The sequence below is a fragment of the Hyla sarda genome, chromosome 5 (genome assembly GCF_029499605.1).
Source record: "Hyla sarda isolate aHylSar1 chromosome 5, aHylSar1.hap1, whole genome shotgun sequence".
Taxonomy (NCBI): Eukaryota; Metazoa; Chordata; class Amphibia; order Anura; family Hylidae; genus Hyla; species Hyla sarda.
The window spans coordinates 85,738,192-85,765,184 of NC_079193.1; the positions used below are offsets into that span (position 1 = coordinate 85,738,192).

The 26,993-nt window shown below is 40.0% G+C and overlaps 1 protein-coding gene across 2 annotated transcripts in view; it reads right to left on the minus strand.

Annotated features, from left to right (window-relative positions):
• Positions 1 to 26,993, minus strand: part of SKAP2 (src kinase associated phosphoprotein 2) — a 363,619-nt gene that overhangs the window by 289,893 nt on the left and 46,733 nt on the right. For both annotated transcript variants that reach the window (XM_056519850.1, XM_056519849.1), the window contains exons 2-3: positions 20,513 to 20,618; positions 3,248 to 3,273 (exon numbers count right to left, since the gene is read on the minus strand). In XM_056519850.1, the coding sequence (XP_056375825.1) occupies positions 3,248 to 3,273; positions 20,513 to 20,618 (132 nt within the window). The remainder of the gene's footprint in view (positions 1 to 3,247; positions 3,274 to 20,512; positions 20,619 to 26,993) is intronic.

Here is a 26,993-nt window from a genome sequence, read left to right on the forward strand (position 1 = left end):
AACTGCAACATGTGACCATACACAGCCTTAGTGTGTGTTCACATGACCCCCCTCCCATTGTATAGAAGCCCCAAGTGAGTACATAGTTCTTCCAGTTAGGTAAATGCCACAGTCGGTAGGTAATTTCCCCATTAGGTATATAACCTCCCCTCCCCCAGTTTGTACAGTGGGGCAAAAAAGTATTTAGTCAGCCACCAATTGTGCAAGTTCTCCCACCTAAAAAGATGACAGAGGTCTGTAATTGTCATTATAGGTATACCTCAACTATGAGAGACATAATGAGAAAAAAAATCCATAAAATCACATTGTCTGATTTGTAACCCCTTAAGGACTTCTAAAAATCATAACTCTTTTATATTTTCATCCACAGACAAGTATGAGGGCTTGTCTTTTGCTTGACCAGTTGTCCTTTGTAATGACATCACGCATTGTACCCTAAAATATATGGCGCAACCAAACAAAAAACTATTTGTGTGGGGAAATTGAAAAGAAAACCGGAATTTAGCAAATTTTGGAAGCTTTTGTTTTCATGCTGTACAATTTACATAAAAAATGACATGTGTTCTTTATTTTGCAGGCCAATACGATTAAAATTATACCCATGATTGCATACTTTTTTTTATTATTGTACCGCTTTAAAAAAAATCTCAAACTTTTTAGCCAAATTAGTACGTTTAAAATCCCTCTATTTTGCAGACCTATAACTTTTTCATTTTTTCGTACAAGCGGCGGTATGAGGGCTCATTTTTTGCGATGTGATCTGTACTTTTTATTGATACCACATTTGCATATATAAAACTTTTAATACATTTTTTTTTTATAAATTTTTGGTTGGAATATGATGTGACAAAAAAGCTGCAACTTTTTTTACATTTACGCCGTTCACCATACGAGATAATTAACATTATATTTTGATAGTTCGGACATTTACGCACGTGGCAATACCAAACATCTTTATTAATTATTTTTTTACGCTTTTTGGGGTAAAATGGGAAAAATTTACATTTTACCTTGTTATTAGTATAGAAGACACCTGTCCACAACCTCAAACAGTCACGCTCCAAACTCTACTATGGCCAAGACCAAAGAGCTGTCGAAGGACACCAGAAACAAAATTGTAGACCTGTGCCAGGCTGGAAAGACTGAATCTGCAATAGGCAAGCAGCCTGGTGTTAAAAATCTACTTTGGGAGCAATTGTTAGAAAATGGAAGACATACAAGACCACTAATAATCTGCCTCGATCTGGGGCTCCACGCAAGATCTCACCCCATGGTTTCAAAATGATTACAAGAATGGTGAGCAAAAATCCCAGAACCACAGGGGGGACCTAGTTAATGACTTGCAGAGAGCTGGGACCAAAGTAATAAATGCTACCATCAGTAACACACTACACCGCCAGGGACTCAAATCATGCAGTGCCAGACATGTCCCCCTGCTTAAGCCAGTACATGTCCGGGCTCGTCTGAATTTTGCTAGAGAGCTTTTGGATAATCCAGAAGATTATTGAGAGAATATCATATGGTCAGATGAAACCAAAGTAGAACTTTTTGGTAAAAACTCAACTCGTCGCGTTTGGAGGAGAAGGAATGCTGAGTTGCATCCAAAGAACCCCATACCTACATGCTTTGGGGCCGTTTTTTTGCTAAGGGACTATGACGACTGATCAGTGGAAAGGAAAGAATGAATGGGGCCATGTATCCTGAGAGTTTGAGTGAAAACCTCCTTCCATCAGCAAGGGCATTGAAGATGAAACGTGGCTGGGTCTTTCAGCATGACAATGATCCCAAACACCACCCGGGCAACAAAGTAGAGGCTTCAGAAGAAGCATTTCAGGGTCCTGGTGTGGCCTAGCCAGTCTCCAGATCTCAACCCCATAGAAAACCTTTGGAGGGAATTGAAAGTCCATGTTGCCCAGTGACAGCTCTGCTCTAGAAGAGATCTGCATGAAGGAATGAGCCAAAATACCATCACTGCTCTAGAGGAGATCTGCATGGAGGAATGGGCCAAATACCAGCAACAGTGTGTGAAAACTTTGTGAAGATTTACAGAAAATGTTTGACCTCTGTCATTGCCAACAATGGGTATATGACAAAGTATTGAGATTACTTTTATTATTGACCAAATACTTATTTTCCACCATAATTTTCAAATAAATTCTTTAAAAATCAGACAATGTGATTTTATGGTTTTTTTTCTCATTATGTCTCTCATAGTTGAGGTATACCTATGATGAAAATTACAGGCCTCATCTTTTTAAGTGGGAGAACTTGCACAATTGGTGGCTGACTAAATACTTTTTTGCCCCACTGTAGATGCTTTGAGTAGATAGGCAATCCCCCATGGGTTGAGCAGATGGGTTTTTATGTTCCTTATTGTGCCCAGACAAAGGCTGTCCGGGCATGCTGGGAGTTGTAGTTTTGCAACACATTGTTTGGATAACACTACCTTATTGGACAAGAATTGTTCAGCCTGTTTGTTGTTATTATTCTGTTTTTACTGTAAAAGCTTCATCCAGGACTAGAAAAAACATAGCTGTCTTCTCCCAGAAACAGCAACACTCTTGTCCCCAGGTTGTGTGTGGTATTGCACCTCAATTCCATTGAAGTGAATGGCGGATGTAATAACACACATAACCTGAGGACAGGTGTGGTGCTGTTTTTGAAGAAAAAAAAACAAGCAATTATGTTTTGTTTGTTTTTTGTTTGTGTTGTTTTTTTTTGTTGTTGTTGTTTTTTTATCATACATAAGTAATACATTAGTGACAGTAAGTCTAAAGACAAAAATAATAAACTTCTCCTATTATCCTTGCCAATTCTTTACTATTACCCACTTGTTTTTTCACCATGAATATTTATCGTATTACAATGCCTATATTTAGATGGTTAGATGGTTTGGGAAAAACTTGGAGCTATAGTATATACGTATAAAAAAAAAAAAAAAAAAAAAAAATATATATATATATATATATATATGTATATATATATATATATATATATATATATATATATATATATATATAAGCTTAGGCAAAGCTGTGAAGAATAGTGAATCAGTCTGTAAATGGTTAATAATCATGCAATGGAAGTTCCTGAAAAAAAAGGTGTATTTAGTTGCAAGTCCATCTCTCTGCCAGTAGGGTGTGCTATGGTCCTCGTTTCTGTAGGTTTTGGTCTAGACAGTACATTTTCATTTGTCTACAGCTGCAGTTTACAATGTGGAGGGATAGTGTGGTCACCAAGCATTTACCTTTATCATGGAATTCCTGGGGGTAGCTAAAAAAGAAAGAAAATATATGTTAGGATAAGCCTATTATTGGGCCATACTTCTGTTAATTAGAAAAATAAATCTATTATATAATCAGAGATAATACTCCGGGTATAATTATAGAGAGCAGGCAATAAAACACAGAACTTTTGTCCTGAAGGTGTCATCTCGGCGGATGTTAGCTGTGTCATCTCTGCCATTAGTCAGGATTTATAAGCATTTTAGTGTTATCCAGCCATTCCAAACTGTGTAAATTGGTTGATCTCTAACAAACATATTATCCAAATATAATTACCAAATTTCTACTTATACTCCTTTTATTGCCTTTAATTTAGCAATTATCAATGGCCCGAATTGTGTAAAAGTGAATTAGTATAATAGGAGGCAATGCTGGATAATGTTATGGCTATGGAAATGACAGCACGCATTACTATAGAAGGGACATGAAATCTTTGCATAATAGTTCTGAAATCTGTGAAATTCATGATAGATAGATAGATAGATAGATAGATAGATGATAGATTGATAAATAGATAGATGATAGATAGATAGATAGATAGATAATATAAGGATAGATAGAAAGATAGGTAGATAGATACATAATCCAAAAGAGTCACAGCACACCCAAATAGCATATGGTGCAAATAACATGGGCCAATAAAGCTCACTTTTTTGCACCATATGCTATTTGGGTGTGCTGTGACTCTTTTGGATTATGTATCGATCGACACGGTCTGCGACTGGGACCACAGTCATCGCTTGCACCCCTATTTACTCCATATGAACTATCGAGGTTGTGCTGCCTACCTTGTGTTTCTAGATAGGTAGATAGATAGATAGATAATATAAGGATAGATAGTAAACAGATGATAGATAGTTAGATAAATAGGTAGATAGAGAGATAGACAGATGTAAAATACAGTAAGATAGATGTGAAATAGATAGATAGATAGATAGATAGACAGGTAGACAGATATGAAATAGATAGATAGATAATATAAGGATATATAGATAGTAAACATATGATAGATAGTTAGATAAATAGGTAGATAGAGAGATGGATGTAAAATACAGTAAGATAGATGTGAAATAGATAGATAGATAAATGATAGATAGATAGATAGATAGATAGATAGATAGATAAATAAAAAGATATGTAATAGATAGATACAGTCATGGCTGTAAATGTTGGCACCCCTGAAATGTTTCAAGAAAATAAAGTATTTCTCACAGAAAAGGATTGCAGTAACACTTGTTTTGCTATACACATGTTTATTCCCTTTGTGTGTTTTGGAACAAAACCAAAAAAGGGAGGAAAAAAAGCTAATTAGACATAATGTCACTCCAAACTCCAAAAATGGGCCGGACAAAATTATTGGCACCCTTAACTTAATATTTGGTTGCACACCCTTTGGAAAAAATAACTGAAATCAGTGGCTTCCTATAACCATCAATAAGCTTCTTACACCTCTCAGCCGGAATGTTGGACCACTCTTCCTAAGCAAACTGCTCCAGGTCTCTCTTATTGGAAGGCGTCTTTTCCCAACAGCAATTTTAAAATCTCTCCACAGGTTTTCAATGGGATTCAGATCTGGACTCATTGCTGGCCACTTCAGAACTCTCCAGCACTTTGTTGCCATCCATTTCTGGGTGCTTTTTGACATATGTTTGGGGTCATTGTCCTGCTGGAAGACCCAAGATCTCGGACGCAAACCCAGCTTTCCGACACTGAGCTGTACAGTGCGACCCAAAATCCGTTGGTAATCCTCAGATTTCATGATGCCTTGCACATATTCAAAACAAGGCAGCAAAACAACCCCAAAACATAATTGACCCTCCACCATATTTCACTGTAGGTACTGTGTTCTTTTCTTTGTAGGCCTCATTCCATTTTCGGTAAACAGTAGAATGATGTGCTTTACCAAAAAGCTCTATCATGGTCTCATCTGTCCACAAGACATTTTTCCAGAAGGATTTTGGCTTACTCAAGTTCATTTTGGCAAAATGCAGTCTTGCTTTTTTATGTCTCTGCATCAGCAGTGGGGTCCTCCTGGGTCTCCTGCCATAGCGTTTCATTTCATTTAAATGTCGACGGATAGTTTGCACTGACACTGATGCTCCCTGAGCCTGCAGGATGGCTTGAAAATCTTTGGAACTTGTTTGGGGCTGCTTATCCACCATCCGGACTATCCTGCATTGACACCTTTCATCAATTTTTCTCTTCCGTCCACGCCCAGGGAGATTAGCTACAGTACCATGGGTTGCAAACTTCTTGATAATGTTGCGAACTGTGGACGAAGGCAAATCTAGATTTCTGGAGATGGACTTGTAACCTTGAGATTGTTGACAGTTCTCTTCTCCTCTCCTCTTCCTCTTGTCCGTGCTTAGTGTGGCACACACAGACACACAATGCAAAGACTAAGTGAACTTCTCTCCTTTTATCTACTTTCAGGTGTGATTTTTATATTGTCCACACCTGTTACTTGAGTTTAAAGGAGCATCACATTCTTGAAACATAAAAGAAAGAAGTGGAGTGGCTCTTGTTCTTACTACAACCAAAATTGACCTGGGCTGCCCAAACTGTACACCTCTACCCACGGTGTACCAATTATAGATTATTAAGCAGAAAGATTATTGGGGCTCAAGGTCAAGGATTTGAGGACACAGGTGTATATATAATAATTAATTGATTTATTCTAATATAATAAAAAGCCATACAGTGATACCAATAATACACAGGGCCCTTGTGTAATTATGGTGATAACTGTAAATGGTTAAGCAAACAATATGGTTAAGCAAATATATACATATTTATATACATATTGTTTGCTTAACCCTTTACAGTTATCACCATAATTACACAAGGGCCCTGTGTATTATTGGTATCACTGTATAGCTTTTTATTATATTAGAATAAATCAATTAATTATTATATATACACCTGTGTCCTCAAATCCTTGACCTTGAGCCCCAATAATCTTTCTGCTTAACATTCTTGAAACAATCGTATTCATCCAAAATTTTGAAAGGGTGCCAATAATTTTGTCCAGCCCATTTTTTGGAGTTTGGTGTGACATTTGGTGTGACACCGCCCTTTTTTGGTTTAGTTCCAATACACACAAAGGGAATAAACGTGTATAGCAAAACATGTGTTACTGCAATCCTTTTCTGTGAGAAATACTTCAATTTCTAGAAAAATTTCATGGGTGCCAATATTTACGACCATGACTGTAGATAGATAGATAGATAGATAGAAGATATAGTAACATATATGTGAAATAGATAGATAAATATAGACAGGTAGACAGATATGAGATAGATAGATAGATAGATCATAGACAGATAAATATGAGATAGATAGATAGGTGGGACGGTCCAAGCTATTTGACCGCCGGCGGAGACAAATTTGCGAGCTAAGTGCCTCACTATTTCATAGTTTCACATTTGCATCTATTACACCATAGCTGTATAGCTCTCCATGTTTTATCTGCATATTCATGTTTCACCTATATCTTTGTGCTGGCAGTGTGCTGCTGCATTCTTCTGTTGCTAGATAGATAGATAGAGCATGTAGTTAGATGGATGATAGCTAGAAAGATAGATTATAGATAGATAGATAAAAGATAGAAAAAAGCAGCACATCCAAGTCCACATAAAGCCAATCAGTAGGTGTTCGCCATCATCTGAACCCTGGTCATGGGCCCAACATGTCCACATCCAAAGAAAGGATCGCAGTACACAAATTTCTGGCAAATTCAGGTGAAGTTTATTCCATCCTCAGCACAATACAAAGAATGCAATGTTTCAACACTCTCACATCAGATGCTTGAGAAAGACGATGTGAGATCATTGAAACGTTGCACTCTTTGTATTGTGCTGAGGATGGAATAAACTTCACCTGAATTTGCCAGAAATTTGTGTGCTGTGATCCTTTCTTTGGATATAGATAGATAGATAAAAGTCCAAAGTAAGCAGCACTTCTGTAAATCCTTGCAAGGGTGATGAGGTTAGTGTTGAGCGGCATAGGCCATATTCGAATTCGCGAATATTCGCGAATATATGGACGAATATTCGTCATATTCGCGAATATTCGCATATTCGTAATGTTCTCTTTTTATTTTCGCATATGCGAATATTCGCGTATGCGAAAATTAACATATGCTAATATTCGCGTATGCGGAAATTAACATATGCGAATATTCGCGTATGCGAAAATTAACATATGCGAAAATTTGCATATACAAAAATTAACATAAGCTAAAATTCGCATATACGAAACTTATCATATGCAAATTTTCGCATATGCGGAAATTCGCACACCAGTCTCACAGTAGTATTAGAGCCTTCTTACACCACACAAGCTGGAAGCAGAGAGGGATGATCACTGTGATGTGTACTGTGAGAAAAAAAAAAAAAAAACGAATATTCGTAATTACGAATATATAGCGCTATATTCGCGAATTCGCGAATATGCGATATTCGCGAATAAAATTCGAATTGCGAATATTCGCGAGCAACACTAGATGAGGTGCACACGGTCACAACAGATCCTCACAAGCAGCAAACGAATAGGCAACAGCACTCCTATAAGGTACAAATAAATACGGTCTTTATTCACATAAACGTGGTGGCGACATTTCGGCTGGCTCACCCAGCCATCATCAAGCAGTGAAATGTGCAAACAAAGTATATATGGCCACGCAGGGCCCATCAATTAGTGACATCACAAACATTTTTCATAGATGTGTTAAAGTGATCAGTGCCTCTGTAAACAATAATAGAGCTTCCACAGACGGGATGCAAAGTGCGATCATGTATACATATAATAAAATGTAATTTATAGTACAAAGGTGCATAACAGTGTCCAGGTGTATGTGACGTTGCTTAACCCCCTAAGGACGCAGGGTTTTTGCAGTTTTTTGTACTTTTGTTTTTTCCTCCTTACCTTTTAAAAATCATAACCCTTTCAATTTTCCACCTAAAAAATCCATATTATGGCTTATTTTTTGCGCCGTGGGGCGGTATGAGGGCTCATTTTTTGTGCCGTGATCTGAAGTTTTTATCGGTACCATTTTTGTTTTGATCGGACTTTTTGATCACTTTTTATTCATTTTTAATGGTATAAAAAGTGACCGAAATACTTTTTTTTGGACTTTTGAATTTTTTTGCGCGTACGCCATTGACCATGCGGTTTAATTCATGATATATGTTTATAGTTCGGACATTTACGCACACGTCGATACCACATATGTTTATTTTTATTTACACTGTTTACACTGTTACCGCGGCGGTCCCGAACAGCCCGACTGAGCAGCCGGGTTACTTTCACTTTTCACTTCAGACGTCTGAAGGGTTAATACAGGGCATCACCATGATCGTTGATGTCCTGTATTAGCCGCGGGTCCCGGCCGTTGATAGTCGCCGGGACCGACCCGATATGACGCGGGGACACCGCGTGACCCCGCGGCATATCGCGGGAGCCGGCGGAGGACGTAAATATATGTCCTTCGTCGTTAAGGGGTTAATTTCCTGGGCAGGGGCATGGGCGCTCACCAGGTTGGCATGGGAGACAGCATGCACACAAAAGCGCGTGTCCTATGATCCAGAACACCGCTACTCTCGGCGCACAGTCAGGAAACAGGAAGTTGCGTCATTGTCGGTCAGAGGTTTGCGAACATTATATGAGAACATACATTTCCCATTGATTTGCATGGGACTTTAAACAAAAACCCAGACCCTCACAAATGGGGGTAGTTAAGGGTTAACTATCCTATATTTTAAGTGGACATATAAGTAACATGTGACCAAGTATTATCAAAATATCTCCAGCCGTTTGGAAGTTATGCAGTAACATATATTTCCCATTGACTTGCATGGGACTTTAAACATAAGCCCCGCCCCTGGCAAATGGGGATGAGTAAGGGTTAAATCACCTATCCTATGTTTGTTGTTGACATATAAGTAACATGTGTGCCAAGTTTCATGTTAATATCTTTAGCCGTTTGAAAGTTTTTGTGGAACATACATACATACATACATACACACACACGTTGAGTTTTCATAAATATAGATATATGTAATTATTATTATTATTATTATTGGCTCTGGACCTGTTATATTGTAGTAGAGATTAGCACAGGCCACTTCACTCTAATGCATCATTGCCACTTTTATTGATAAATGATTTTTTGGCCAGTAGTTGGGGCATTATCACAGCTGGTATACTTCCTTTACATTTCTTGTATTTGAGACATTCAGCAACATGAAGTATGGGTGCTATCACTGGTACATTTCAGTTTTTTCTGTTTCAATAGTTTTTATTGAGTTTTAACAAGGTGTTCAACAGGAACAATAAAAGCAACTATAGAATAGCATATAAACAAACACTTCCAAGATATCAATATGGTCACATATAACAAAGGATCAGATACAATGACTTGGGCTCACCTAGTAAGCTGGAGGAAAGTACAAGAGATATAAGGAATCTAATGCGCACAATTATGACATCTCAGACATAACATCAACATGAACCAATAACAAGTTTAAGGAATAGGAGATAAAGTAGGAGAACATGTAAGGGGGGGGGGGGGGAGAGGGGCTGCTGAGATTGACCAAGGAAAGTACATATCCCTCATGCGTTCTCTTCAAAGCTAAGCATATATGAGTTTTGAGGTACAACAAATTACAGGGTTGAGTCACTCACATGAAAGGGTACAATAATGATCTGTATATAGGTCGTAGGATTAGCAAAGCGAGAACGCGTCCATGGCTCCCACAGTTTGTTTAAGGAAGGGATGTTGCCAGTGTTGTATGAAATAGCTTTTTCACAAGCTTATGAATAATTCATCAGATTGTGCAATTCAACTATGGTGGGTGAAATTTAAGATTTCCACTGGCGAATAATAAGTAATTTGGCTAGAATTAATATTTTGCATACAACAAATCTGTAGTAAGGCAGGAGTGAGAGTAAGTCGAGAAGGAAAATTGCCATGCAAGGAGATAGAGAGATATTGGAGCCAAGGACGTTGCTCAGAAGTGCTGTCACCTGTTGCCAGAAATTATCAAGAATTGGGCAATGCCACAACGTATGCAGGAGAGTGCCCTTCGCTCCACATCCCCTCTTTGGGAGAGCTGGGGTATATAGTGTGCTGCCTCTCTGGGGTAAGGTACCATCTGAATCTAGATTTTAGGAAGGCCTCCTGATGTGAGACAGTTGGTAAGGCCTTCCTTGCCCATTTCCCAGCCCTCATCCATTCCCCATCTGTTATGGTTCTAGAGAGGTCCCTCTCCAAGGATTTATATGGGGCGTATGATGATAAGGGTTTAGAGCATTCGAGCAATGTATAGATAGGGCGTAATCCCTTACAACGTGTTGACATTAGATGAAGAACATCAGAGCTATAGTTCCAGTTGGGATGTTCATAAAACTGTAAAAAATGTCGGATTTGTAGATATTTGTAAAAGTCTTTAGATGGAATGTTGTAGGCTCTCGAGACATTTGCAAATGTGGTCAGGGAGTTATGAGTGTATAGTTGTTGCATATGAGTGAGACCGTTAGTTAGCCAATTTCGGATGTGCAAACCTGGGATTGCTAAGGCCAGAATGTGTAATGGAGGTCTTGGCGGTTTGCGCAATTGTTAGTGCCAGCATTGCAAGCCTGCCAAGGTAGTTGGGGAAAGGTTATAGGAGATCTCCAAATTCCATATGTTTAGGTAAAGGAGGGACTTCAAATCTTTAGTATTGTTAAGAGAAGATTCCACTTGAAGCCATGAAAGATCTAGCTTCTTGTCGAAATAAACCTTCAGTTGTAAGTCAAAGTTGCAACATAATAGTGATAAAGGTTGGGGAGACCCGCCCCACCTCTGTCTCTATGTCTAGTCAGCAGTGCCAGAGACACTCTCCTCCGTCTACCCGCCAATATGAAGTTAGCCAGAGCACTCCTCAGTTGTGTAAAGAAAGGGGCCAGGACAAGGATAGGGAGCGTGCAAAATAAGTAAAGTAGTTTGGGGAGTACTAACATTTTAAAGGAAAACTGTCACTTGTTTTCTCCCGCACTATCCACAGGTACTGGTGGATAGTGTGGGAGACGCTGATTAAAATGAGCCCTACATCGTCCGGATCTGCGCCGCCATTCTCTTGCAATTGTGGTTTTATTATCTGTTGAAATCTTCCTGTAACTGGCACGGGCGGCGCTTTGGCGCTTAACTGGCACTGATGTCAGCGCCGCTTATGAATATTCATCCCCCCTCCCCCCAGTTAGGAGCGGTGAAGAGAGGGAGAACTGGAGGGAGGGCCCGTGCCAGTTACAGGAAGACTTCAACAGATAATAAAACCACAATTGCGGGAGAACCGCGGCGCAGATCCGGACAAGGTAGGGCTCATTTTAATCAGCATCTCCCGCACTATCCACCAGTACCTGTGGATGGTGCGGGAGAAAACAAGTGACAGTTTTCCTTTAAATGCCACAATTCTTCCCAACCAAGAGATCTCGTTTTTGTTTATATTGTCTAAGTCTGTCTTGAATATTTTCAAAAAGGGGACGTAATTAAATAAATAGAGAGTATCAGTCGAGGGGGTAATTTGGACACCCAGGTAGGTAATCCTATCTGTTTTCAAGTGAAGGGGGTATTTTTGTTTTAATGATTGCAAAGTAGCGGATTGAAGGTGAATTGGGAGCACCTGTGTTTTGCGTGCATTCAATTTGTAGTAGGAGACAGCGCTATAGCTATCAATTGTGGCCATGACCCCTTCCAGGGAGTGCTCTGATTTCGTCACTGAAAGTAATATATCATCTGCATACATAGATATGAGATGCGTGCGGTCTGTCAGCGGTATACCTGTAACCTGGGGATTCATTTTTAAGGCTAATGCTAGGGGTTCAATGCATAGTATGAACATTAAAGGGGAAAGTGGGCAACCTTGACGGGTGCCATTACCCAGCGAAAAACTATCAGACAATGCCCCATTAGTGAATACCCTCGCATTTGGACTGGAGTATAAAGCGCCAAGGGCAGATATGATCTGACCCACCAAACCCAATCTCTTCAACACCGCAAAGGCAAATGACCAGTTAAGGCGAACCCCTTTTCCGCGTCTAGGGCAAGCTGGGCCGTGGGTATGGATTGTGTATGTACATGGTGTACTAAGTTGATAATGCCTCTCGTGTTGTCATAAGCCTGTCTCCCTCTAACAAAACCAACCTGATCAGTGGAGACCAGTGTAGGCAAGAGCGAAGCTAGGCAATTGGCCAGGACAGAAGCATAAATTTCTTAAGAGTTTCATCATTAAGAGTCTACATTTAATAATGATATCGGTTGAAAATTACTCGGCCTATCCGGGATCTTACCCGGTTTGGGAAGCATAACTATCAAGGGCTCTTGATTTTCCCTAGGCATAGAGCCCAGGTGCATAGCGTCATTGAAAAAGTTTGTCATATGTGGTAATAGTATGTGGGAGAATGTTTTATAGTAATATGACGTCAGTCCGTCGGGGCCCGGTGATTTTCCTACAGGTAAGTCAGAAATAATTTTCAATGTTTCCAGATGAGAAATTGGTCCATTCAGTATCGCTAGGTGGGAATCATTTAAGAATGCAAGATGTAGTGTCTGAAGATAAGAATTTGTGTCTGCCTCAGTGGGTTGGTGTAGGGACGAATCTTGTCATAGGTTTTATGGTGCCTTGTAGTACTCCATAAACCCATTAGCAATATCTTTAGGGGATTGCAATTTATAGGTAGATGAGGAGTTCCATATAAAGGGTATTCTAGATTTAACATGCTTGCGTTTAAGCCTATTAGCTAGAAGTTTCCCAGTTTTGTCAAAGGCGTAGTACTGGGCTTTCAATTTTTGTGTTTGTCTAGCATAATTGTCCAGGAATAATGTATGTATGGCCAGTCTGATATCTTTAAGTTTAGCAGTGTGAGTCGCACTGGGCGACTGTTTGTTCAGATCCTCCACCACCTTTTGCTCCCCCAACAACTGGTCTAATTTTTTTGAGCGCTCTTTCTTCACTATGTGGCCTAGTTTAATTAGGGAACCTCGAATAACTGCTTTGTGAGCGTTCCACACAGTGCTACTAGACAAATCTGAGGTTGCATTGGTAGAAAAGTAATTAGAGAGGTCTAGTGTTAGCGAATCTTTATATTTAGGGTTGCAGACAATAAAGACATTGCAACGCGACACATTTCAGTTTTTTCACATGTAAGTCAGCATAATTTGGTGAAGATTTGTTGAAGATGACTTTAGCTTTCATAATAATAAAAGTAACACAGAGCTCTATCTCTTTAATGGGGTACTGCAGACAAAAGTAACTTATTCCCTATACACAGGATAGGGGATAAGTAGCTGATCATGGGGGGGTCTGACCTCCCGGACCCTGCAATCTCTGGTGAAGAATGCGTGTCATCTACAGCTAGATGGCATATGCTCCATTTATTTCTATGGGAGCTCCCATAGAAATCAATAGAGCATGTGCCATCTACCACACGTGCTCCTCACTCAGAGCCAGGGCCCATTCCGGAGATCGCGGGGGGTCCCAGCGGTCAGACCCCCTGCAATCAGCTACTTATCCCCTATCCTGTGAATAGGGGATACGTTAATTTTGGCTGCTGTACCTCCTTAAAGGAGTACTCTATTGCAGAGTATTCCTGCTCCGTCCTGCCAGGACTGCAAAATAAATGAAAATGAACCATCACTCACCTCCCTGGGTTCCCGCGGAGCGCCACTACAGCTGATCGGTCCTCCGGTGCATCTCCTTCATATTTCCGGGTGTAACGAAGCGTCACATGGCGCTCAGCCTATCGCCGGCCGCCGCGATGTTCTGCCTCAGCTGTAGTGACGCTCCGCGGGAACCCAGGGAGGTGAGTGATGGTTCATTTTCATTTATTTTGCAGCCCAGCAGGAATACTCTGCACTAGAGTACTCCTTTAAGGGCTTGTTCTGTTAGGACAACTACTTTCCATATGCAAAAAGTGGCCCCTGTGTATTTGAATGGGCACTAGGCCTCAACTATTGTTGCTGTGGGTTTCAGCTGCTGGATGAATAGCCAGCGAGTTGACTGCCAGCGGGTCCTGGAAAAAAAGTGGTTGGCTAGATTTAAAGTATAAGATAAATAGAACACAGGAAGAAAAGGAGTCTTGATGAGCGGTGCTGCTGGATACACAAGAATTATTTTCTTTTCGATTTATTTAAGAAGTATAAGAATGGACAACACATTTTGACATTCACATATGCCTTTCTCAGGTCCAAAATAAAAGCATTGTCTGGCATCCTGACTGGTCGGGCATGTGCTGCTGTGGCACCATGCCCCACAGCAGCATGTGCCCGGCCAGTAAAAATGCAGGATAGTGATTTTATGTTGGACCTGAGGGAGGTAAAAATGAGCACAGAAATGTGTTGTCCATCCTATTACCTCGAAAATAAACCGGAAAGTCCTAAGCAACTATGGAGGCTGAAAATTCTTGTGTATACAGACAGCAAGGCTCATCAAGACCCCTTTTTCTCCTGCGTCCTACTTTTCTCCATATATATATATACACACCTTAGGGTATGTGGTGGGTCTGTATCCCTAAAATACTCCACAATGGAGTGCACATTTGTTTTTGTTTCCTTCTTCTGTCCTACAGTACAAGATGCACTTAGACCAAATTGCAAATCTAATAATTAGAAAGCAGCCTGACTGAAGAATGGATTTCAACATGCACAATCCTTTGTTTCCCTGAAATATACAAGTTTTCAACTTCTGGATGTAAACAAGTCATCTCATTTACTGATGGCAAACAAAGATTTAGAAAATGTATATAATAGTATAATAAAAAGTGTATAGAAAGTTGCATAACTTTTCATTATCCAGTGATTATTTTTTATCATTATTTACATACAACCAGACAACCCCTTCACATGCTAAAACCTCCTGTTCCATAGAAAAGTAACTATAACCAATATATGTTTTAGCTGAAATTGTTTCCATAATTATATTTAGAGTTGAGCGAAGTTACAGTGATTCGATTCGTCACAAACTTCTTGGGTCGGCAGTTGCTGGCTTTAGACTGCATACATTATTTTGGCTTCCAGGTGCTCTGGAGGGCTGGAAAAGGTGGATACAGTCCTAGGAGAGAGTCTCCTAGGACTGTATCCACTTTTCCAGCCCACAGGGGCACCTGAAAGCTGAACTAATTTATGCAGGATAAGTCACCAACTGCCGAGCCGAGAAGTTTGTGACGAATCGAATCACTGTAACTTCGCTCATCTCTAATTATATTGTGTTTTGTGATCATGCAGAGATACATAGATATTGTAATTCAGAGCTGCCAACTATTCTTTTACTGACCAAATAATAAACCTTTACTGACTTTTATAGTGATACATTAATATATCCAATGCTGGCAGTAAAAGCTTTATCAACAAAATGATACAAGTGATTTTGAAGAGCCAAGTCATTTATTTTACAATGTTCCCGCTCCTATTCTGTAAGTATAATTATAGTGACATTAAGTGGCATTTATCAAAAGTTGCGGGCAAAGTGGTATCCGTGCGCCGCATTTATCAAATGGCACACAGACATAATTCAGGCCTAAAAATATTAAGCAGTTGCCCACCTTTTATCATTACGTCTTATTTAGTCCACCATTCTCTCCTAACTAATGTCTAAATATATTATTCAGATGGTCAATATGTAAAGTTATAAACAGTATAAACAGTTTAAAGTATGCTCCATGGTTCCATCTAGTGGTTATACAAGCAGACAAAATGTTGTCATTTAACTTTTTGTACATGGAGGGAAGTTCTGATGGCTTTAAAGGGGTACTCCGGTGCTTAAACATCTTATCCCCTATCCAAAGGATAGGGGATAAGATGCCTGATCGGGGGAGTCTAGCAGCTGGGGACCCCCGGGATCATGTTCGCTCCGGGACTGATTACCGGCAACCACAGGGCCGGTGGCATGTGACGTCACACCTCCACCCCCGTGTGACATCACGCTCCACCCCTCAATGCAAGCCAACGGGCGGAGGCGTGACGTCACACGCCGCCCGCCCAGCAGTCGACCATAATCAGACCCAGAGCGAACACGCTCCGGGCACTGATTACAAACGGGGTGCCACGTGTATGATCTCGGGGGTTCCAAGCGGCGGGAATCCCACGATCAGGCATCTTATCCCCTATCCTTTGGATAGGGGATAAGTTGTTTAAACACCGGAGTACCCCTTTAAGGAAATATAAAGAAATGAATAAACACAGATGTTTCTACTTATTAACCATAACACAATGACTGCGTCATGTTTGTGAGGCCAAAATCCCACAGACCACCTTGTTATCTTAGTGTAGTACCTAGGACTGAAGAAGGAAGTGTTTCTCCTTGAGGTGAACACCCAACTGGCATGTGGAGTCTTTTAGGACATGAAATGCTACAATATAGCCCTCCACCAGTAGAAAGAGAGCTGCTCTCTGGTGCCACCTATCGGAGGTAGTGTCCCTGCAAGTCAATACTTGCCCCATTTAAGAGTATTGAAAAACAGATGGCAATTGTTAACCAAGCCAGAATCTCTTCCAGTGGAAAATGTTAACCATCTGTAGACAGCTATTGACCCCTGTCAGTACTGAGCAGGATGCTGGCTGTATAGCAGAGAGGACACTGTACTTGGACTGAACAGCGGGTGTCAAGTGGGAGTGTCCCACTTTTTGAATATTGATGGCCTTTCCTAAAGATAAGCCTTTAATTAAAAAAAAAACATGATAATTCCTTTCATTTAGTTAATAGATTAGTATATCATGTTTGTATGTATTAAAAATCTGTAGTTGGTCAAAAACCAAAACAACCAGCATATTATTACAATTGTTGCCGCTATATTACTAATAACTTGTATTTTACCACAATGGCTTCAAGCTACACAACAATATATACTGGAAATAGGCCTTGCTATATAGGCAATAATGGAGCATTAATTTGTCTGAAGTCAAGTGAAATGTTTGTTCAAGTGACAATTCTTATGTGTAGAACGTTACACAAATGATATTTGGCCACTTTGCTGGAACTGTAAAATTTGCATTAGGTCAATCAATATGTGTGCACATTTGATCTGTATGTGTCATGAATAATGTCAGAAATTGGATAATGTCGACATGTAGATAATGGATGATTGGAATTAATTATCATCTTTAGAGCCATGTTCATGACGGTAAGATAACAAAGAGCCAATGTGTTTGTGACATTGGATGTTATATATTTATTTTTCCTTATATACGTTATCTATATATCTTATATCTATTTTATATCTATATATATCTACAGTGCATTTGAAAGTTATCGGACCCCTCCATTTTTCTCTGGCCTTGTACTAAAAAAAAAAAACACCTAAACAAGTTTCCTCCCATCATTCTAAACTTAATACCCCATAATTAGTATGTGAAAACAAAATGTAAAAAATTCTGACTAACTAATTAAAAAAGGAAAAACTAAAATAGTGCATTAACATAAATATTTATACCCTTTACTTAGTCCTTAGTTTAGGTGCCATAGATTACAGCCTCTAGTCTTCTTGGGGATGACGCCTAAATGTTTGTACACCCATATTTGGGAATTTTCTTCCATTCTACTCTGCAGATCCTTTCAAGCTTTGTCAGATTGGATAGGGACTGTTGATGTGCATTGGGTTCAAGCTGTGGCTTTGGCTAGACCACTCAAGAACAAACTGTAGGGATGATATTGGGCAGGTAATGAGCAGTGCCTGGTTTCCTCCAGACATGACATATAGATAGAAGTTGAGGTCAAAGATTTTAGTCTTGGTTTCATCAAATCTTGTTTCTCACAGTCAGAGAGTCCTCTTTAGGTGACTTTGTAATGTCCGTTTTTTGTTTATGTATTTTTCTGTTTAGGTGTGTATTCACACTAGGATGTTCTAAGCAGTTTGCTATTCTCCCTGGATAGGGAATAGTTAATGCTCTGAACCAATGAGAACTCGGGTGGGTTTATTTTAGCCAGAGTTCTCTTGCGTGCTGGGCTTTGTGCAATACATTTCCATGTCTGCTTGAGCATGTACCTTGTATTTATCCTGTGATATTATCTGAGTTTTAGCCATGGTTAAATAGTCTTGTTTTAGTCTGCTTGGTTTTATAGGACATCTGTCGGTTTTAGGATTATGTATGTTCCTTCTGCTTATTCTGTGTTCATACTGTCTGAGTCTAGTGTTATCTGTGCTCTGTATGTTATAATTCCTGTTTGGTATCCTGGAGTCTATTCAAACTCATCCGGTTCTGGTCTAGTTTCCTACTAGGTCAGCTTCCTGATCACACGGGGGGGGGGGGGTGCCTCCTGGCTAGCAGTCAATTTGGCTTTATTATGCTGTCCACTCCTTTTGTGGAGTGGGTGTCCAGTTTGTTTCTGTTCTGTGTCACAGTGTGAACAGTGTTCTATGTTCCTGATCAGTTTGGAGTTTTTCCTTTCATCCCCTGCATCTCTTGGATTCTGAGGTATACTTGTTGATTACCTAGTCTAGTTCATTTTATCATATTTGCCGTTTATCTGGATACCGGTTTATGAACTATTTGCTAATACACAATATTCTGCCCTGTTTGTTAGATTATATTCTGTCTGGTATATGTGGTTGTCTGGTAGTTATTCCGTTTTTGTTTCTGGCCTACCGTCATTGGTCATGACAGCCTTTTTGCAAACTTTAAGGGGTATTCCGGGACCTTACATTTTATCCCCTAATATGTCTTATCGCGCCCTCCCCCCGTGATCTCCCTGCAGCACCCGGTTTGTATGTGGGACTGCATCTCCAGTTTTGGAAACCTCCGGACTGTAGATGTGATGTAACGCCACGCCCCCTCGTCATGTCACGCCACTCCCTCTCCATTCATATCTATGGGAGGGGGTAATGGTAACGGCGTAGACACGTAGACATGTACGGAGGGGGCATGGTGTGATGTCATGTCTCCAGTCCCGGAGGTTTCCGAAACTGGAGACGCAGGCCTGCATACAATGCGGGTTCTGCAGGGAGATCGTGGGGGTCCCAGCGGCAGGTTCCCACAATCAGACATCTTATTCCCTATCCTTTGGATAGGAGATGAAAAGTTAGATCCCGGAATACCCCATGTGTCTTTTACTGAGGATAGGCTTCTATCTGACCACTCTGGCATAAAGACCAGATTGGTGTAATGCTGCAGAGATCGTTGACCTTCTGAAAGTTTCTCTCATCTACACACAGGATCTTTGGAGCTCTCTCATACCATCGGGTCTTGGTCACCTCTGTTACCAAGGCACCTCTTTTCCAAATACATAGTATGGTGGGTGGCCAGCTCTAGGAAGAGTCCTGCTTGTTCACACTTTTTCCAGTTAAGAAATATGAAGGCCACTGTGCTCATGGAAACCCAGTGCAGCAGAGATTTTTTTATTTAGACCCATACCTTCTCACAATCCTGTCTGTGAGCTCTTTCTGTCTCATGACTTGGTTTAGATATGGTATGCATTGTCAGCTGTGACACCGTATATAGACAGAGTTGTGTCTTTCCAAAGAATGTCCAGTCAACTACATTTACCACAGGTGACTCCTATCAAAGATGATCCAGAGAATTGGTGGTCCCCATAGCTAATTTTTAAGTTTTACTGCAAAGGGTCTGAATACTTATATCCATGTGAAAGTTTAGTTTTGCCTTTTTAATACACGCTCTATTTTCACATTTGCTTCATGGAATATTGAGTACAAAATGAAGGGGATAAAATTGATTTTTTTTTTTTGTTTTTATTTTAGCACAAAGCCGCAAAATGTGGAAAAGTGAAAGGGTCTAAAAAAAATTCCAAATTCATTGTATCTATCTACCTTACTTATGTCTATCTATTGTCTGCCAGCATCATATTTATCCTAATGGGCATGGTTATCAGTTTGGTTCCAATCCAAGAGGTAGAGCTCTAGTAGTCCCCTGCTACAATGACCAGATCATCATAGGAAAGGGTTAAAAATGGAAGCCAGGAGGCTACATAGACAACAGGCTCAGGAATGGCCCAAAGTCAAACCAGTTAGGTGGCATAGTAGGTCTATCTATCATCTATCTATCTATCTATCTATCTATCTGTCATCTATCTATCTATATTATATCCATTATACAATCTATTTATCTCTCTATTTATCTATTATCCATCTATCTATATGCTATTATATAATCTATCGATGTCAGACATGTAATTTTGCTTACCAACTAATTTTCTCTTTATTACTGTGGCTAATTTTCAAGTATAACAGCTGTTGATACATACTTAGATTTTATGTCCTTTATCTTCTTTATAAGGGCATCTTTTTTATCCTTTGCCTTTTTTGATAATGTTTCTCCTTTTAAGACATCACAAAGATAAGATTCCAAATCTAAAATAAAGAGAAAAGAAAGTAAAAGGAATTAGTGACTATTTGTTACATTCCATCTCTACACACAGAGTTCTGGGGAACTTCAGCTCACTGTCTTACCAAGTTAGTTTAATTTTTATAGAAAAAAGGACTGGGAACGGGAGAAAAAAAATTTGAGAACTTAAACTTGTTTTATTGTGAGTTTAATGTATCAATATGAATACTACAAAAACCTGTGTAAATATCAGAACATACAGCAGGTGAAAAAAGAATCGAACACATCACCCTTTTTCTCACTAAATATATATTTGTAAAGGTACTATTGACATATGTTCACCAGATATTGGTAGCAACCCAGATAATCCATACATACAAAGAAACCAAAACAAATAAACTCAGAAATTAAGTTATGTGTAATAATGTGAAATGACACAGGGAAAAAGCAATGACCCCATGGAGAAAGGGAGGTGCAAAAAGGCATGGAAAACCAAGACAAACAGCTGAATCTATTAGTAATTAAGAAACAATCTAGGCCCTTGTCAGAGCAAATAAATCAGCTGGTTCAGTCGCAACTGATGGCCCACAAAAAAGGTCTCATTCCCAAGGTGTCCCACAAGAGACATCTCATGATAGGTAAAAGCAAAGAGCTATCCCAAGACCTTCACCACCTAATTGTTGCAAAACATAACAATAGCGTTGCTTACAGGGACATTTCTAAGCTTATGAATGTTCCAGTGAGCACTGTTGGGGCCGTAATATGGAAGTGGAAAAACAACCATTTCACTATAAATATTCCTGACATAGGAGTGAAAAGAATAAACAAAGCTGTCCAAAAGCCAAAGACTACTTGTGGAGAGCTTCCAAAAGATGGGGAATTGGCAGGTACTGTTGTTGCAAAGAAAACAGTAAGTAATGCGCACAGCCACCATGGCCTGTAACCATGCTCACCACACAATACTTGTGTTGAAGCTAGCTTAAAGTTTGTGCACAACATTTGGAAAAGCCAGTGAAATACTAGGAGATTATAGCCTGGTCAGATGAGAACAAAATGGAACTGTTTGGATGCTATAATACTCAATATACTCCATGTTTTATTATGCCATAATACACACCATGTTTAAAGGAGAAATGTCACTGCACATCATCCTAAGTATACCATACCAACAGTGAAGTTTTGAGGTGAGAACATCATGGTGTGTGGCTACTTGGCTACTTTTCAGCAAATGGTACTGGCAAACTTCACATAATTGACGGAAGGAGGAATTGGCAAATTTACCAAGACATTCTTGATAAAAATCTGCTGCCATCTACCAGGATGATGAAGATAAAATGAGGGTGGACATTACAGAAAGACCATGATCCCAAACACACAGCCAAGGAAACTCTCAAATGACTTCAAACATAAAAAAGCTGCTAGAATGACCCAGCCAATCACCTGACTTAAATTCCATTAAAAATCTATGGAAAGAACTTAAAGGGGTTGTGGACCATAAGGTGATTTTAGGACGTACCTGCCAGATAATAATGGACATTCTTAGGAAGATTCTGCACTTGTCTTGGGGCTAAATGGCTATGTTGTGAGATTACTACAATACTGTGGCTATCTTTTTGTTGTGGCAGATGATGGGGAGTGACATAAAACATAACTTTTACTAGTTTCTCACTAAAAGACATATATTATAAAGTGAGTAAATACATGGGCAAATGGTTGGCCCTCCAAAAAGACGCAATAAATGGACTCTTGTTAAAGTCAATAATTATACAATTGCATTATCTAAATGCTAGCGTATATAGTGACTATACAAAGTGATATGTTACTCAGGACCCAATCCTGATCATGTGCATATAATTTTTATGTGTCTCGGACCTATATATCCAGAGATATAAGCATTTATCTGCTGGTGAGTTACTTTTTCATTGTGCAGGCTGGAGGGGGCGTGTCAGTCTGTCTCCCTCACAGGAGCAAGCCTGTGCAGTCAGCCAATCAGTACTCTCTACTCTGTAACCCTTTCCTCTCTGGTTTTATGCTGTGTCATGTGTCAGAGGAAGATACTTGGAGCTTGCCTGCAGTAATCAGAAGACATTATGGTGAATTCATAACAGGATAAAATGTATAAATATAAGAATAGATCTTTATAAAATTAGTGCAAGGATTTTTTAGATAAAAGTACAGCATTTTTATGAATACATGTTCTATCTGTTTTATCTTCTCCTAGTAAAGCTGGATGCTAATCAGCATAGCTGTGACTATGTGTGTCATTCATCTTTCACAAACTCCTGAATGTCTGATCAACTTTTTTGTCATTCAGGAGACCCAGAAAGCTTTGACTATTTCAGCATGCTGGGACTTGTAGTTTAGTAACAACTGAATCTGCAATGTTTGTAAATAACTGTGTTAGAGCAGTTTTGCCTCCAGCTGTTGTAAAACTACAGCTCCCAGCATGTCCACACATCCTTTATCTGTAGTTTTGCATACACTCAATAGAAATCTCCTATACTGGATACCGGTATGCTTTACGGCCGTTATCCAGTATGCTGTAAAATCTAGACAGTCTGTCTGGCTAAAAGACAGGCGACCCCTAGTGGCAGCTATTTTGAGCTTGAATTTCAGGTGAAAATTTTAATTTTTTTTAACAGGTGTATATTGTGAAATGTCATATTATAATGAGTCCTGCAATATATGAAAAGTTTTTAACAATGACAGTGCCTCTTTAACCCCTTAAGGACTCAGCCCATTTTGGCCTTAAGGACTCAGACAATTAAATTTTTACGTTTTCATTTTTTCCTCCTCGCCTTCTAAAAATCATAACTCTTTTATATTTTCATCCACAGACTAGTATGAGGGCTTGTTTTTTGCGCGACCAGTTGTCCTTTGTAATGACATCACTCATTATATCATAAAATGTATGGCGCAACCAAAAAACACTATTTTTGTGGGGAAATTAAAACGAAAAACGCAATTTTGCTAATTTTGGAAGGTTTTGTTTTCACGCCGTACAATTTATGGTAAAAATGACATGTGTTCTTTATTCTGAGGGTCAATACGATTAAAATGATACCCATTATTATATACTTTTATATTATTGTTGCGCTTAAAAAAAATCACAAACTTTTTAACCAAATTAGTACGTTTATAATCCCTTTATTTTGATGACCTATAACTTTTTTATTTTTCCGTATAAGTGGCGGTATGGGGGCTCATTTTTTGCGCCATGATCTGTACTTTTTTTTTATACCACATTTGCATATAAAAAACTTTTAATACATTTTTTATAATTTTTTTTTTAATAAAATGTATTAAAAAAGTTGGAATTTTGGACTTTTTAAATTTTTTTTCGTTCACGCCGTTCACCGTACGGGATCATTAACATTTTATTTTAATAGATCGGACATTTTCGCATGCGGCGATACCAAATATGTCTATAAAAAATGTTTTTTATGCTTTTTGGGGGTAAAATAGGAAAAAACGGATGTTTTACTTTTTTATTGGGGGAGGGGATTTTTCACTTTTTTTTTACTTTTACTTTTACATTTTTTTACATTTTTTTTACACTTGAATAGTCCCCATAGGGGACTATTCATAGCAATACCATGATTGCTAATACTGATCTGTTCTATGTATAGGACATAGAACAGATCAGTATTATCGGTCATCTCCTGCTCTGGTCTGCTCGATCACAGACCAGAGCAGGAGATGCCGGGAGCCGCACGGAGGAAGGAGAGGGGACCTCTGTGCGGCGTTATGAATGATCGGATCCCCGCAGCAGCGCTGCGGGCGATCCGATCGTTCATTTTAATCGCGAACTGCCGCAGATGCCGGGATCTGTATTGATCCCGGCACCTGAGGGGTTAATGGCGGACGCCCGCGAGATCGCGGGCGTCGGCCATTGCCGGCGGGTCCCTGTCTGCGATCAGCAGCAGGGATCAGCCGCGCATGACACGGGCATCGCTCCGATGCCCGCGGTTATGCTTAGGACGTAAATGTACGTCCTGGTGCGTTAAGTACCACCTCACCAGGACGTACATTTACGTCCTGCGTCCTTAAGGGGTTAAGAAGGCTAGGAGAAAAAAAGAAAAACACAAAAATAAAATTGTCTGTGTACTTAAAGGGGTACTCTGCCCCTAGACATCTTATCCCCTATCCAAAGGATAGGCGATAAGCTGTCAGATCGCCGGGATCCCGCTGCTAGGGACCCCTGGATCTACCATGCAACACCCACCTGTAGCGGCTTCCGGAACCGCTGGAGGTCCTCAGGCTGAGTCCATCTTGACCACCGGGACAGAAGATCGTGACTTCACGACTCCGCCCCCGTGTGACATCACACCCCGCCCCTCAATGCAAGTCTATGGGAGGGGGTGTGACAGCTGGGGGTCATGGGGGTCCCATTGGTAAGACCCTGCGTGATCTCCTATATGGGGTCCCCTATCCTGTTGATAGGGGATGAGTTCAGTTCCCTAGAGTACCCCTTTAAACTGTTATGTTTGTGAATCAGAATTAGTGAATGATGAAATGTTATTTTTGCAGCACATTCAAACAAATACAAGGTTAAAATTTCAGCCTAAAGTTAATTTGACAGTTACCTCTTCAGCCCTCCCCATACACACAAACATTCACCACGACTGAACATTTGTCATTTATTGGGAGTGCCAGGCCCAAGGCCTGATTATTAAAATCCTATATGTGTATTATAAATTATAACTGTGTGTGATGTATTATCCAAGACATGGGTGAGGGGTCATTCAGACGGTGTATCCTTTTTGTGTATTGCATTTTATTGGGGGTCTGGCTGTTTGTTTGTATCTCCTTTGAAGTCAGAGGCCCTTTGAAGCAGCAGAATGTAAGGGGCACTCTGGTCCCATCATATAATCAACCAGATTATATAATCAGCCAGGAACAGAGATGCCCCCCTGGTGGGATCAGAGGGGAGGGGGGAATGGAGTCTCCCTCCAAAAAGGCAGATATATAATATTTAACAATGCTAGACTCAGGGTGTTCAAGGCTGTGCCCAAAGCTGACAAGAGCAGGACCCTCACTCTATATACCATCATGGTGTAAGAACTTCATTTTTGTTTTCTGAACTTGTCTTGCAAAACTCTTTTATATATTTTTGTACCTGTATGTCATTTGTTCCCGTATTTTTATATATTTAGCACTGTGATACCTTTTATCAGATTCAATGTTTAATTAATCAATTAATTAATTGGTCTTTGATCTCTAAATATATGAGCTCACCTTTCTGAAGGAGGCTCTGGTAAAACACGTTTATCCAAGGGTTAATTTGGTGACTTGCTGGGACTTGTAGTGTATACCCAGAGGTCTGGTGGCCTTAACCCTTGCACCATCACACTCTCTCTAATGTCTTGGCTGGACCGATAGGGTGTGATCGTGACAGGGAGGGTGGGGTAAGCCGTAGCCAGATAGCTCAGTCAGGTGGAAATAATACAACACACCTGCCTTTCTCTCCATTGACATCATCTGTGGGTGGAGAAACAAGAGGTTGCCATGAACCTTAGACAGTTGGTCGAATCAGCCAAAGACTATAGTATAAGGTTTATGGACACCTTTACATCCAGATTCTCTAAAGGCACCTATGAACATAAGATAAAAAGTCAGCTCTAAACCCACCAATTTTAGTGGGATTGGCCAACTTTCTGATATGAATGAAAGCCTCAATACTCTCCCTCAACAGATGATGTTGGGGGCAGAAAAAGATCAGGCATGTTGAATTTTCATTGCCTGATCCTTTTGTTCTTGTGGAGCTAAGATACCATCCAAACAGTTTGACAGAGGCTTAACCATCGAAGGTTTATTGTCCCCTTAAACTCAGCTGATATCATGACAACCCAATAACTAAGAGGTCCCTGTAGGGAAGTGTAGCCATTACATGCAATCCATTTAAGTGTCCTGCCTTGCATATAATACATGAACACCCAGGATCACTTGATCCTTTCTAAGACTCAGTGGAGGGGTTCAAGGGAAAGGATTTCTCTTTATGATGTTCATATGGCCCAAAGAAGACATAGAGACAGGCTTTGTGTGCTAAGCAATTTTATAAGATGTCATTTATGTTTTTTTAGATTTGACTTACAGTATTCTAACTGCAATGACCCATTTTTCTGAGTTACAGGCTCTGTTGCTTGTATGCAAATATGCCGCTTTGCACAATGGAGGCGGGAAACAGCTTTCCGAGCTTCTCTGCCTCCTTCCATCGTGCTCCCATATGCCAGCCCATCTTTTGCCTTTCCATAAATCTTCACTCTCCCGTCCTGATGACATGAGAGCCTGTGCACATGGGAGAGTTCTGCTAGAATTGCATAGTGCAGGCACAGCTTCCTCCTCACCGCTTACATCCAACATGGAGCCCACATGAGCAATCTGCAATGTACTAAGGTTGG